The sequence below is a fragment of the Pelodiscus sinensis genome, chromosome 1, assembly GCF_052426305.1.
Source record: "Pelodiscus sinensis isolate ZL-2025 chromosome 1, ASM5242630v1, whole genome shotgun sequence".
Lineage (NCBI taxonomy): Eukaryota > Metazoa > Chordata > Testudines > Trionychidae > Pelodiscus > Pelodiscus sinensis.
Genome location: NC_143052.1, coordinates 348,451,961 through 348,464,417, shown reverse-complemented (window position 1 = coordinate 348,464,417; position 12,457 = coordinate 348,451,961). Strand labels below are relative to the sequence as shown.

Here is a 12,457-nt window from a genome sequence, read left to right as displayed (position 1 = left end):
GTCCCAGCCCTCTCTGGTAGCTGGGAGGAGAGCCATGTATACCTACCCACAGGGATTGGCACGGCCCCAGTGGCTAGAGAGGTGGGGAGCTGGGAGGCTGGGGCTGGTGTGACTCAGACACTTCCCAGCATCCGGGGGGAGTGAGAGGCCAGGGTTTCCTACCCCCACAGACAGGGGCATTGGCGAGTGTCACGAGTATGGGACATTGCCCCCTAGTGAAATGAAAACCAAAAATTTTGAAATTATTCACACACGGCCCTGGGGCAGTGCACCAAGCCGGCTGTCCCGGAGTCAGGAGCACAGGAGATCTTGGGATCCATGACTTTAGGCATTGCTATTGCAAAATTCTGATGAGAAAATGTTTCCTCAAGATTTTTCTGACCTGGTCTGGAAAAATAGCTGTTTGGTCTTTTCAGTGGATACGTGTATTTCCCCTGGGGCCTCGTTCTGAGAAGGAGGGTTGCTGGGTTAGGGAATGCGTGTTGAGCTTATAGTACAGAAGAGGGAAGATGAATATTTAGTGCTCCATTCTCCCTACATTTTCCTTTCTGAAATCAGCAGCACACAGAATTCACTGGGACCTGAAGCTGCTCCAAGACAGTCGTGACAAAAACTGGATAAATAAACAGAATCTATAGTGAAACCCACCAATTTCTCAACTGGTTTCATGTGACATGTTTGCCCGTTGGGGTTGCTCCTGGCTCTGCACTTCAGCACAGAGGGCAAGTCATTGTCAAAACAATGCAAAGGAAAAGTTTGTTTCTTACCAGTGTTGTTAACACACGTTTTATTCTTCTCTCCTATGGTACAAACAGAGGGTCAGTGACATGGGATCTGCCCAGGCTGAATTTTCAACTTCATTCTACTGTGTCCATAGAAACCTGGTAATTGTCAGACTGGATCCCACCAACAGGCTGCATCACCAGAAGCTGCAAGAAATCCCCTACTGGACAATTCTAGAACTACCGACTGTGACGTAGTGGGGGGGCTGTCTGCTCTGCAGCCCGGGGTTCCCCTGCGCTGTGATGTGCGATTCCCACTGACTCACCCACATGTGGATTGGCCCAGACACTGAGGGTGTGTCCAGACTCCATGCCTCCGTCGACGGAGGCATGTAGATTAGCCAGATCGGAAGAGGGAAATGAAGCCGCGATTAAAATAATCGCGGCTTCATTTAAATTTAAATGGCTGCCCCGATCTGCCGATCAGCTGTTTGTCGGCAGATCGGGAGAGTCTGGACGCGATGCCCCGACAAAGAAGCCTTTCTTCATCGACACAGGTAAACCTGGTTTCACGAGGCTTACCTGTGTCGATGAAGAAAGGCTTCTTTGTCGGGGCATCGCGTCCAGACTCTCCCGATCTGCCGACAAACAGCTGATCGGCAGATCGGGGCAGCCATTTAAATTTAAATGAAGCCGCGATTATTTTAATCGCGGCTTCATTTCCCTCTTCCGATCTGGCTAATCTACATGCCTCCGTCGACGGAGGCATGGAGTCTGGACACAGCCCTAGTCCCAGCCTGGGCAGTTAGCAAAGCTCTTCCCAGTGGGAGAGACAAAGGAAGGGAGGCGGAGACGAACACCTGGCTGGGGGCAGGGTCTGGAAGGGAGGCAGTTTCTGGCTGGGAATCATGAAGGGAACAGACTAAGCTGAGGGTTGAGGGGGGGCGATGGACCCAAGGGGTCCGAGGCATCCTGGCCCTGACTCCTGTAGCCACGTCACGTCTATGCTGTGCTGTAGCCTGGAGAAGCAATAAACCCTCTGTATTCTACTGGCTGGCGGAGTCTGTTCTGGCTGCTACGGGGGTGCAGGATCGGGGGGTCCCCCATGCGCCATCACAGTGGTGTCAGGGGTGGGATGCACTGCACCCCGTGGATTGAACTTCCAGCAGAAAGGGACAAGGTGCAACACAAGGAAGGGGCTTGCAAGAGCCAGGCATGCTGGAGGCAGAGTGAAGCGATTCCTGGGCGTCATGGGGCGCTGCAGCACTTGACTGGTGAGTCTACAACCTGGGGATCAGCGGGGAGATGGCCTACGCCCAGCTCCTGAAGGCAGACATTGTGGGGCTGTGCAGAGGAAGGAGCCTGGCCATAGGGAAAGCAACCAAGTCCCAGCTGATTACCCAGCTGGAAGAGAATGACCAGTCCAAGGGCCTGGATCCTGTCCCAGCGAGGAGCAGCCAGACACCTCCTGAGAGTGTCTCAGGCCCTCAGACTGGAGGGAGGGCTGGAGTCTTCCAGACAGATGTGGCGCCCACCAGGCCGTGCTCCATCCAGGGCAGGGTCCATCTCGGCAGAGCTGCGGTGGCTGGAGATCAAGCTGCGGATGAAGGAACTGGAGGTAGAGGACTGAGAGAGGCAGCGGCAGCATGAGCTGGCCATGGCAGAGCGGAGAAGCCAAGGGGCCCCGACTGTGGTGAGTGGCGGGGACCCGGGGAGGCTAGACACTTTGAGAAGCTCGTGTTGGCCCAATGTAAAAATGGGGATATGGAAAGGTTCCTTAGCTTCTTTGAGTGGGCCTGTGAACTACACCACATCCCCCTAGCGGACCAGCTGCAGCAGCTCAGGGGTGTTCAACCAACTGGAGAATCTGCAGCCGGGTGACTACGAATGGGTCAAAGAGGCGCTGCTGCACAAGTCTGGCCTGACCCCTGAGACGTACAGGAAGAAGTTCCGGGGGGTGCAGAAGGGGCCCAGGGAGATCTATGTAGATATGGCCTCCCACCTGGCGCATACTACTGCAAGTGGGTGTGCAGGGTTAGAGCCCAGACCGCAGAGGATCTGCTTAAGCTGATGATGCTGGAACAGTTTTATGAAGCGTGCCCGCCCAGCCCGAGGCTGTGGTTCAAGGACCGGAGGCCAGAGGACCCCCAGAAGGCCAGGAGACTGGCAGATGCGTTCACAGACAGCCAGTCCGGGTGTGAACGGGAGTTCTGGAGAGAAAGGGAATCGCGCAGGGACTGGTTCTCAGCTGAGCAACGGAGGAAATCACCTACGGGGTGAGCCCAAGAGGCAAGGAGCAGCCAGGGCCCGGATGGAGCTGACCCGAAGGGCCCTGCACGACCTAACCTGCCATCACTGCAGGCAAAGGGGCCACAAGAGGGCTTAAGTGCACCAGCCACCAGGACAGGTCCCCCAACCTAAGACTTTCCAGGGTTAACTAGCTGGAGCTGGGGGAAGGGCAGGCTGCCCTAGAGGCAGGGGCCAGCAGGCAAACCTCAGCTCAGAGTGGGGGGAAGGACGTTCAGTGCACCTCCCCTGGTAGATCCAACCTTCTGGAGGCAGATTTCTCCGTGTACCAGGTGAGGGCAGGGCAGCCTCTGTGGGCTCCTGGAGGTGGATGGCAGGGAGGTGACGGGTTTCTGGGACATAGGGGCAGAGGTGACGCTGGCTCAGCCTGAGGCAGTAGCCCCAGACCATATGGTACCTGACACTCAGCTGACCCTGAGGGGCATAGACAGGACCCCGTTTAAGGTGCCCGTAGCCCGGGTGTATCTGAAATGGGGGGGCTAAGGAGGGCCCCAAGGAAGTGGGGGTGTACCAACACTTGCCCATGGAGGTGCTGATGGGGAATGACCTAGAGGAATGGCCAGATGGATCCCACAGGGTCCTGGTCACCACCCACAGCCAGAGCCAGCGAGGGGCTGGCAACCCTGACCCGGGGAAGGGCTCCCTGCAGGGGGCTCAAGGGCCCATCCCAGCAGACACGGAGCCCAGCAGGGCTAGAGGCCCAGACCCAGGCAGTGGTGGGGAACAGGTCCCTGTTCCTGCCCCAGATGTGGAATTCCAGGCTGAGGTGCAGGCAAACCCCTCCTTACAGATGCTGAGGGACCAGGATGGCCTCCATGCTGATCAGCCCCTGGGGAGATGCTGTGGGAGTGGGGATTCCTGTATCGGGAATGGCTTCTCCCTGGGAAGGAAGGGGTCTGGGGCAGCTGGTAGTCCCCCAAAAGTATTGCTGCAAGCTGCTGTATCTGGCCCATTACGCCCCATTTGCGGGGCACTGGGGTATCCAGTGCACCTGGCTGAAGCTGCTCCGAAACTACTATTGGCCGGGGACATTTGCAGCTGTGCAACGGTACTGCTGGTCCTGCGACTCCTGCCAGAGGGTGGGAAAGGCCCCAGATGGGAGGAAAGCTGCTTTGAGGCCCCTTATAGAGGAGCCGTTCTGGAAGGCAGCAATAGAGATAGTGGGGCCTGTCGGTCAGGTCACCCAGATGGGGAACAAATGCATCCTGGTAGCAGTGGATCTGGCTACCCACTGCCCCTAGGCCATGGTTCTGTCCTCTATCGAGGCAGACATGGTGGCAGACACACTACTGGCCCTTTTCAGCAGGGTGGGGTGCCCCAAGGAGGTCTTCACGGACCAGGGGTCCCACTTCATGTCGGCCCTGCTCTGGTGCTTGTGGGAGAAGCACGGGGCCCGGCTCACCTGGGCGCCGGCGTATGACGCTTGGCCCAGCGGGCTGGTGAGGAGGTTCCAGGGGACCCTGAAGCAGGTGCTGGAGGCCTTCGTCCACTGGTATCTGCAGGACTGGGACAAGTACCTGCCCCCCTGCTGTCTGCACACCGGGAGGCACTCTGAGGGTCTGCCAGGTTCTCCCTGACTGAGCCAGAGTACAGAAGAGGGGAGGACCCCTTGGGCTTGCTGAGAGAGTCATGGAAGGGGGAGGCTGCCCCAAATGGAGCGTCGGGGATGGAGGATGTCCTGGCTTTCCAGGAAAGGCTCGCTGAGCTCATGGGCCCGGCCAGAGAGACCCTGGGCAGAGCCCAAGGGAAGTGAAAGGGCTGGTACGACCAGAGAGAGTGGGTCCACACTGGCCCCCTCAAAGCCGTGCAAGCAGCTGGACAAGGGGGAGCCAGCTCCTGCAGGGCAGCGCTGTGGCAGGACCAAGCCAAGGGGAGCGCCAATGTCACTGCTGCTGCTTTACCTGGCAGGGGGCCCAAACTTCCCCAGGTCACAAGCAGAGTGACCCCGCTTAGTCCACTCTCGGAGGGAGGAGAGATGTGACGTAGTGGGGGGGGGGGCTGTCTGCTCTGTAACCCGGGGTTCCCCTGCTCTGTGATGTGCAATTCTATTGACTCACCCACATGTGGATTGGCCCAGACACCTAGTCCCAGCCTGGGCAGTTAGCAAAGCTCTTCCTGGGGGGAAGGGAGGAGAGGGGGGCAGTGAAGAGATAAAGGAAGGGAGGTGGAGACGGCCACCTGGCTGGGGGGCAGGGCCTGGGAGCGAGGCAGTTACTGGCTGGGAAACATGAAGGGAACAGACTGAGCTGAGTGCTGAGGGGGCGATGGACCCCCTAACCCAAGGGGTCCGAGGCATCCTGGCCCTGACTCCTGTAGCCACATCACGTCTGTGCTGTGCTGTGTCCTGGAGAAGCGATAAACCCTCTGTATTCTACTGGCTGGCGGAGTCTGTTCTGGTGCTACGGGGGTGCAGGATTGGGGGGTTTTATCCTGTGTAACATAACTGTGGAGATTCTGTCTATATAAATAGCTACTTCTTTTCTTTTTTTTAATCTACTGGGCACATGACCTTATGGAAATCTTGCGGCAATGAGTCCCACAAGTTTACCCTACATTATCTAACAGAACATTCCCGTTTACTAGTTAAAATATGTTGCCTTCAGTTTATTCATGTTTTATGAGAAAGGGAAAATGGCGCTCTTTGATCTGACACTGTCTCCTTTATTATTATGTTTGTTTCCATCATGTTCCTCTTATGAGTGTCCCCTCTGCTAATTAAACCATTTCAGACTCACCTGTAGAAATCATGTAAACACTTTTAGAGCTAGTGTGATCAGATCCAAGCTAGTACCCTAGTGAAGGCTGCCCCATGGGTTCCCATAATCATGTTGTAAAATTTTCACATAATTCTCCATCCCACCACTCCTTAGGCTGTCTCACATAGATTGGCACTGACCTTCCCACGATGATGGCCTGGTTTCTGTCTGAGTTGGCCCAGCTTATTAAGAACCCAGTGACGTTGTTTCTCCCAACGGGCAGCACCTTGATTGCCTGTCAGTGAATGTCACCTGACGTGGTGTTGCCCATTCACCCAACTTGGTCACATCTCTCTGATATTCCTCACTATTGTCCCTAGCCCTGCTTGCCCTAAATAACGTGCCACCTGCACACTAGGCCACCTGCCTGCTCCCTGCCTGTAGCCTATGGCATAGCTGGGCCCTATCTAAGGAGACACAGCTGCTCTGCCAGGCCCTGTAGGGGGCGTGTGTGTGTGTAAAACTCACAGCGCTTTGGGGCCTTCCCCATCTCTAGTGAGCCCCTCACCATGGTGTCTAGGCACCTCTCTGTCCTCAGGGAGCGCTTGGGGCCCAGTGTCCGCCCACCCCGGCCTGAGCCTTTGCTAGCTGCAAGGGTCATGGCAGCACGTCTCCCTCAGCCCTGGTGGCAAGTCCAGCAACCCTCTTGTCATCTCTCACAGTACCCAGGGGTTTTAAATTCCCCACGGCAAACCGCCCCCCCCGCCCCCAACATTTCGCCTGTTCAGCCCAGTACTCACTGCCCAGGTACGCGCAGTTAAAGTAGCTGCAGGTCTGGTTTGTGCTCTGGAGGACGAATCCGTCATCTCCTTGGGACACGTTGAACATCTCATGGACTGGGATTAACACTTCCTCTTGGGATCGGTTGTATGAGAATTTACTGATATCAACACCGAAGCACGTGTGGATGGTGAAAAATGTGGAGGTGTCAGATGACCCCTTCTTGGCAAATTCCTTAGCCACTTTTTTGTTAAGAGAGGAAGAGGCAAAATGTCCAAACCTGATAGGATTTGATTCCATTCCCTTGAAATGATATTCAACATCGGGAACCCCCCGGTACACCGTCTGTTTGTACATCCCATCGCACTTCCCACGTAAGAGCTGCAAGGCTCTCGTCAAATAATAGTGAAAGGCTTTGAATTTGAAATTGACCTTGTATTCAGCTTGAGATTCCCAATTCTTCCTCACTTCCTCATTTAATCCTCTATTGAAGCGGTTAGTATAGGCGACTATGGCTATTCCATACTCATCCTGAAAGCTTCTGGGGAGAGGAATATTTCTTTTCACTTCTTCCCATTTATTTGTTGCGTTTATCCACACAACATGAAACAATGCGGAATTTGACTTTTCGTCTTTTAGCCATTCAGATGCACTTCTTTCCATTTCTTCAGCACATCCTATGTATTGGTCATCAAAAGCATGAGGCATCTTGTCTAGTGCCCTCTTTGTTGGTGCCTGGGAGAATAATGGGACATATGGTCACGTTAGCATTGGTGTTACAATAGCACTGAGAGGTCACCCCCAAGAGCAAGGCCCCTTTATGCTCAGCCCTGTACAAGCACACTAGGTCTATGTCTACACTCACGGGTTCTTGCGCAAGTAATATGCAAATGAGGCTAAGCGTGGAATATTGCTGAGCCTCATTTGCATACCTAATGAGCCACCATTTTTTTCAGAAGAGGCTCTTGCACAAGAAGGAGCATCTACACTGCCCCTTCTTGCGCAAGAAAAACCCTCTTGCGCAATGCCATTCTTCCTGAAAAGTAATAGGTGTAAAGAAAGAGTTTGTGGCTCGCAACAGGCCTGACAGCTCTGAGCCAGCCTGCAGCTGCACCTGATTCACTACACCCCTAAAATGAGCCAGTCTGCCGCTCCCACCCAGCCCTCCACTGCTTCCAGGGAGCAGTCAGACAGTTCCCAGGAACCTGCCAGGGGCCGAAAAAGACATGCACCTTCCTGGTCTGGTGCGGAGATTCTGGACCTCATTGAGGCTTAGGGTGACAAGACCAACCTCCAGGATCTCCACACTAGACACAGGAATGTGGACGTCTATGGGCTGATGGCCAACAGCCTGGCCACAAAAAGATACATCCACACCCAAGAACAGGTGCGGATGAAGGTAAAGGAGCTCCACCAGGCATATGCCAGGACCAGGGAGGGCAACTCCTGCTCCGGGGCAGAGCTCCACACCTGCCCTTATTTCACAGACATAGACTTAGACTGCATCCTGGGGGGCAAGCCGCACACACACACACACACACACACACACACACTCCCACCCATGGCACACAGACATCTTCTTTGATAAGATAACGAGCCTTGTGGATAAGGGAGAAGCGGTGGATGTCATATACCTAGACTTTAGTAAGGCATTTGATACGGTCTCGCATGATATTCTTATTGATAAACTAGGCAAATATAACTTAGATAGGGCCACGATAAGGTGGGTGCATAATTGGCTGGATAACCGTAGTCAGAGAGTTGTTGTTAATGGTTCTAAATCCTGCTGGAAAGTGATAACAAGTGGAGTTCCTCAAGGGTCTGTTTTGGGACCCGTACTGTTCAATATCTTCATCAATGACGTAGATATTGGGATAGAGAGTACGCTTATTAAGTTTGCAGATGATACCAAACTGGGTGGGGTTGCGACTTCTTTGGAGGATAGGGACATAATTCAAAATGACCTTAGCAAGTTAGAGAAATGGTCAGAGGTAAACAGGATGAGGTTTAATAAAGAGAAATGCAAAGTGCTCCACTTAGGAAGGAACAATCAGTTCCATACATACAAGATGGGAAGCGACTGTCTAGGAAGGAGCATGGCAGAAAGGGATCTAGGGGTCATAGTGGACCACAAGTTGAATATGAGTCAACAGTGTGATGCTGTTGCAAAAAAAGCAAATATGATTCTAGGTTGTATCAACAGGTGTGTTGTAATCAAAACTCGTGAAGTCATTCTGCCGCTCTACTCTGCACTAGTTAGGCCTCAGCTGGAGTACTGTGTCCAGTTCTGGGCGCCACATTTCAAGAAAGATGTGGAGAAATTGGAAAGGGTACAGAGAAGAGCGACAAGAATGATTAAAGGTCTAGAGAACATGACCTATGAAGCCAGGCTTCATGAACTGGGCTTGTTTAGTTTGGAAAAAAGAAGATTAAGGGGGGACATGATAGCGGTTTTCAAATATCTAAAAGGGTGTCACAAGGAGGAAGGAGAAAATTTGTTCCTCTTGGTTTCTGAGGACAGGACAAGGAGTAATGGGCTTAAAGTGCAGCAGGGAAGGTTTAGATTGGACATTAGGAAAAAATTCCTAACTGTCAGGGTGGTCAAATATTGGAATAAATTGCCAAGGGAGGTGGTGGAATCTCCCTCACTGGAGATATTTAAGAACAGGTTAGATAGACATCTGTCAGGGATGGTGTAGACGGAGCTTGGTCCTGCCTTGAGGTCCCTTCCAGTCCTATTATTCTATGATTCTATGACATGCCCACAGTCTCGGGGCAGCACCCACTCCTGGGGACATCTGGGCCCACTGGCCAGAGCACACATGGCCTTGCTCCAAGCACATCGCCTGTGACAGAGCTGAGAACGGTTGCTGTTGGCTCACAGATGGGGATAAGGCTTCAGGAACAGTGTTCCCTGGGATGACTGACCATCTCTCTTTATTCTCCACAGCTGCAGCAGCTGCAAAAGGGGCGTTGACTACTTGGGACAGCCTCCTGGCCCCGAGGCTTCCGCAGGCGCCACTGTCCCATAGATGAGTTCCACCGGCAGCACCTGTCAGCACTCCAGTCCCTGAAGCAGACCAACCACGGAGGAGAGCTGGTGGGAGCGGCTTGCACAGGGTCGCTCCATGTATGCAGATGTGCCCTCCTTTGTCCTGCTCCTGCTCCAGCTTCTGCGCCCGCTCCTGCTGTAGCTCCTGCTCCCACTCCCCCTCCCGCTTCTCCCTCCATGCCCTCCCCATCCAGATGTGGATACTGAGGCCCCTGCTCCCACGGTGGTGAGAGCAACAAAGCCAGGCACGACTCCCAGCCCCAACCCTGAGTCTTTCCTCCCCCTTCATCCCCCTTCCAGCTCCCTCCTCCAAGGTTCTCACCACCCTCCTTCTTCCACCCTCTGTCCTCCCCTCTCCCAGGTTCTTTTCCCCCCTCCCTCCCCAGTTTAATTGACCCCACATTAAAAATACAAAGGTTTTAGTTTTTCAGAAACAAATGTGTCCTTTATTTTTTCATTCAGAATGGGGGGAAGGAGGGAAGGGAGGGGTTAGTGAAGGGATGGCAGTGAGGGGAGAAACTTTCCCTCGGGGCCTCCCAGGGTATGTCTACACTAGAAAGTTAGTTCGAACTAACGGACGTTAGTTCGAACTAACTTTCCTATGCGCTACACTAGCGCTCCGCTAGTTCGAATTTGAATCGAACTAGCGGAGCGCTTAGTTCGAACTAGGTAAACCTCATTTTACGAGGACTAACGCCTAGTTCGAACTAGCTAGTTCGAACTAAGGGCTGTGTAGCCCTTTAGTTCGAACTAGTGGGAGGCTAGCCCTCCCCAGGTTTCCCTGGTGGCCACTCTGGCCAACACCAGGGAAACTCTATGCCCCCCTCCCGGCCCCGGACCCCTTAAAGGGGCACGGGCTGGCTACGGTGCCCGTGCCAGGTGCAAGCCTGCCAGCACCCAGCTAGCAGACCCTGCACCTGGCACGGCACAGAGCCACCCACCCGATGCCCCCCAGCCCACCCCCTCTTGCCGGGACCAGGCTGGCGGCTCCCGGGAGCTTGCCCTGGACCGCAAGAGGCGGGCACCTTCCTGGGCTAGTGCGGACATCGTGGACCTCGTCCACGATCTCCGCACTAGGCACAGGAAAGTGGCCGTCTAGGGCAGGAGAGCTGCCAGCCTGGCCACCCAGGACCAGGTGTGCATGAAAATCAAGGGGGTCCACTGAGACCCCCGACACTGAGCCCTGAGCTTACAATGGCCGTACTGGGTCAGACCAAAGGTCCATCTAGCCCAGTAGCCTGTCTGCCGACAGAGGCCAACCCTAGGGACCCTGGAGGGGATGGACCGAAGACAATGACCAAGCCATTTGTCTCGTGCCATCCCTCTCCAGCCTTCCACAAACTTTGGGCAGGGACACCACTCCTACCCTCTGGCTAATAGGACTCCATGGACCCAACCTCCATCACTTTATCTCACTTCTCTTTAAACTCTGTTCTAGTTCTAGCCTTCACAGCCTCCTGCAGCAAGGAGTTCCACAGGTTAACTATTTGCTTTGGGAAGAACAACAACTTTCTCTTACTAGTTTCAAGCCTGCTACCCATTCCTTTCCTTTGGTGTCCTCTAGTCCTTCTTTAGGGGAACTCAGGAAGAACTTTTCTGAATGCACCCTCTCCACCCAACCCCTGCTTTGAGAGACCTCTATCCTGTCCCCCCTCCGTCTCCTCTTTTCTAAGCTGAACAGTCCCAGTCTCTGTAGCCTCTCTTCATCTGGGACCTGTTCCCAACCCCTGATCATGTTAGTTGCCCTCCCCTCTCCCAGCCTTTCTCTTCCCCTCTCCCACCTCCTTTTCCCAGTCTCCCCCAGTTTTTTTCAATAAAGACAGAGTCAATGTTGGAAGAAACGTTATCTTTATTTTGTACATCAATAAGAAGGGGGGATAGGGAAGGGCAAGTGGAAGGAGGTGAGGGAGGAATGGGGTACGAGCCCCCGATGGGGAGGACTGGGCTGGCTCTGCGGGCTTCTGGGGGTGGAAGCTCTCCTGCAGCCCCCCAATTACTCCCTCTCCCCAGATGGCAGCCTGCGGCAAGTGCAGCCGGGCTGATGGCCGAGTGCTGTGATGTGCCCAGTGTGGGCACTCAGGGCACTCCAAGCCAGAACTTCTTTGCAAGCGGGGCACCCCTTAGAACTGTGTGTTCGGGGTGGGGGTCGGGACCCTTTAAGCGCAGCCCTCGGCTAGCCTGAGACAGTATCTCCATGCTCTAAGTCCTCCTCTGATGCCCTGCCGGCACTGCTTCCGGCCATCCTTAAGCCCTGTTCAGAGTCCACTCAATGTGGACTTACTAGTTCGAACTAGCAAAACGCTAGTTCGAACTAGTTTTTAGTTCTAGATGCGTTAGTTCGAACTAGCTTAGTTCGAATTAACTAATTCGAACTAAGTTAGTTCGAACTAGCGCTGTAGTGTAGACGTACCCCCAGATGAGCATGGCCTCCTGATGGGCCTGTCAGATGGCACCTATGCATGACTGCTCATAGGCCCTGTCTATGCGGTCAACCTCCACCCCCCACCCAACCTTCCCCTTCCTCTCGCACACGTTGTGCCGAACACAACACAGAGCCACCATATGTGGAATGTTGTGCTCCCTGAGGTCCAGACGAGTGAGGAGGCATCTGAAGCGCACCTTCAAACAGCTGCAGGCGCCCTCCACGACCATGCAGGCCTTGCTTAGCCTGGCATTGTATAGTTCTCTGGAGGGGTTGAGGTGGCTGGTATAGGGCTTCATGAGCAAAGGCTTCAGGGGATAGGCCGCATCCCCCACCAGGCAGACGGGCATGTCCACATCCCCGACCTTGGTATTGTGGTTGGGGAAGAAAGTTCCAGCGTGCAGCTTATGGAACACAGTAAGATTCCAAAACATACATGTGTTGCGCCCCTTCCCCGACTACGTGACATTTTGTCAGT

General features: G+C 54.2%; 1 protein-coding gene across 2 annotated transcripts in view; it reads right to left on the bottom strand.

Annotated features, from left to right (window-relative positions):
* Window positions 1-12,457, bottom strand: part of LOC112546380 (ecto-ADP-ribosyltransferase 5-like) — a 28,738-nt gene that overhangs the window by 3,271 nt on the left and 13,010 nt on the right. For both annotated transcript variants that reach the window (XM_075919668.2, XM_075919669.2), the window contains exons 3-4: window positions 6,526-7,240; window positions 768-800 (exon numbers count right to left, since the gene is read on the bottom strand). In XM_075919668.2, the coding sequence (XP_075775783.2) occupies window positions 768-800; window positions 6,526-7,240 (748 nt within the window). The remainder of the gene's footprint in view (window positions 1-767; window positions 801-6,525; window positions 7,241-12,457) is intronic.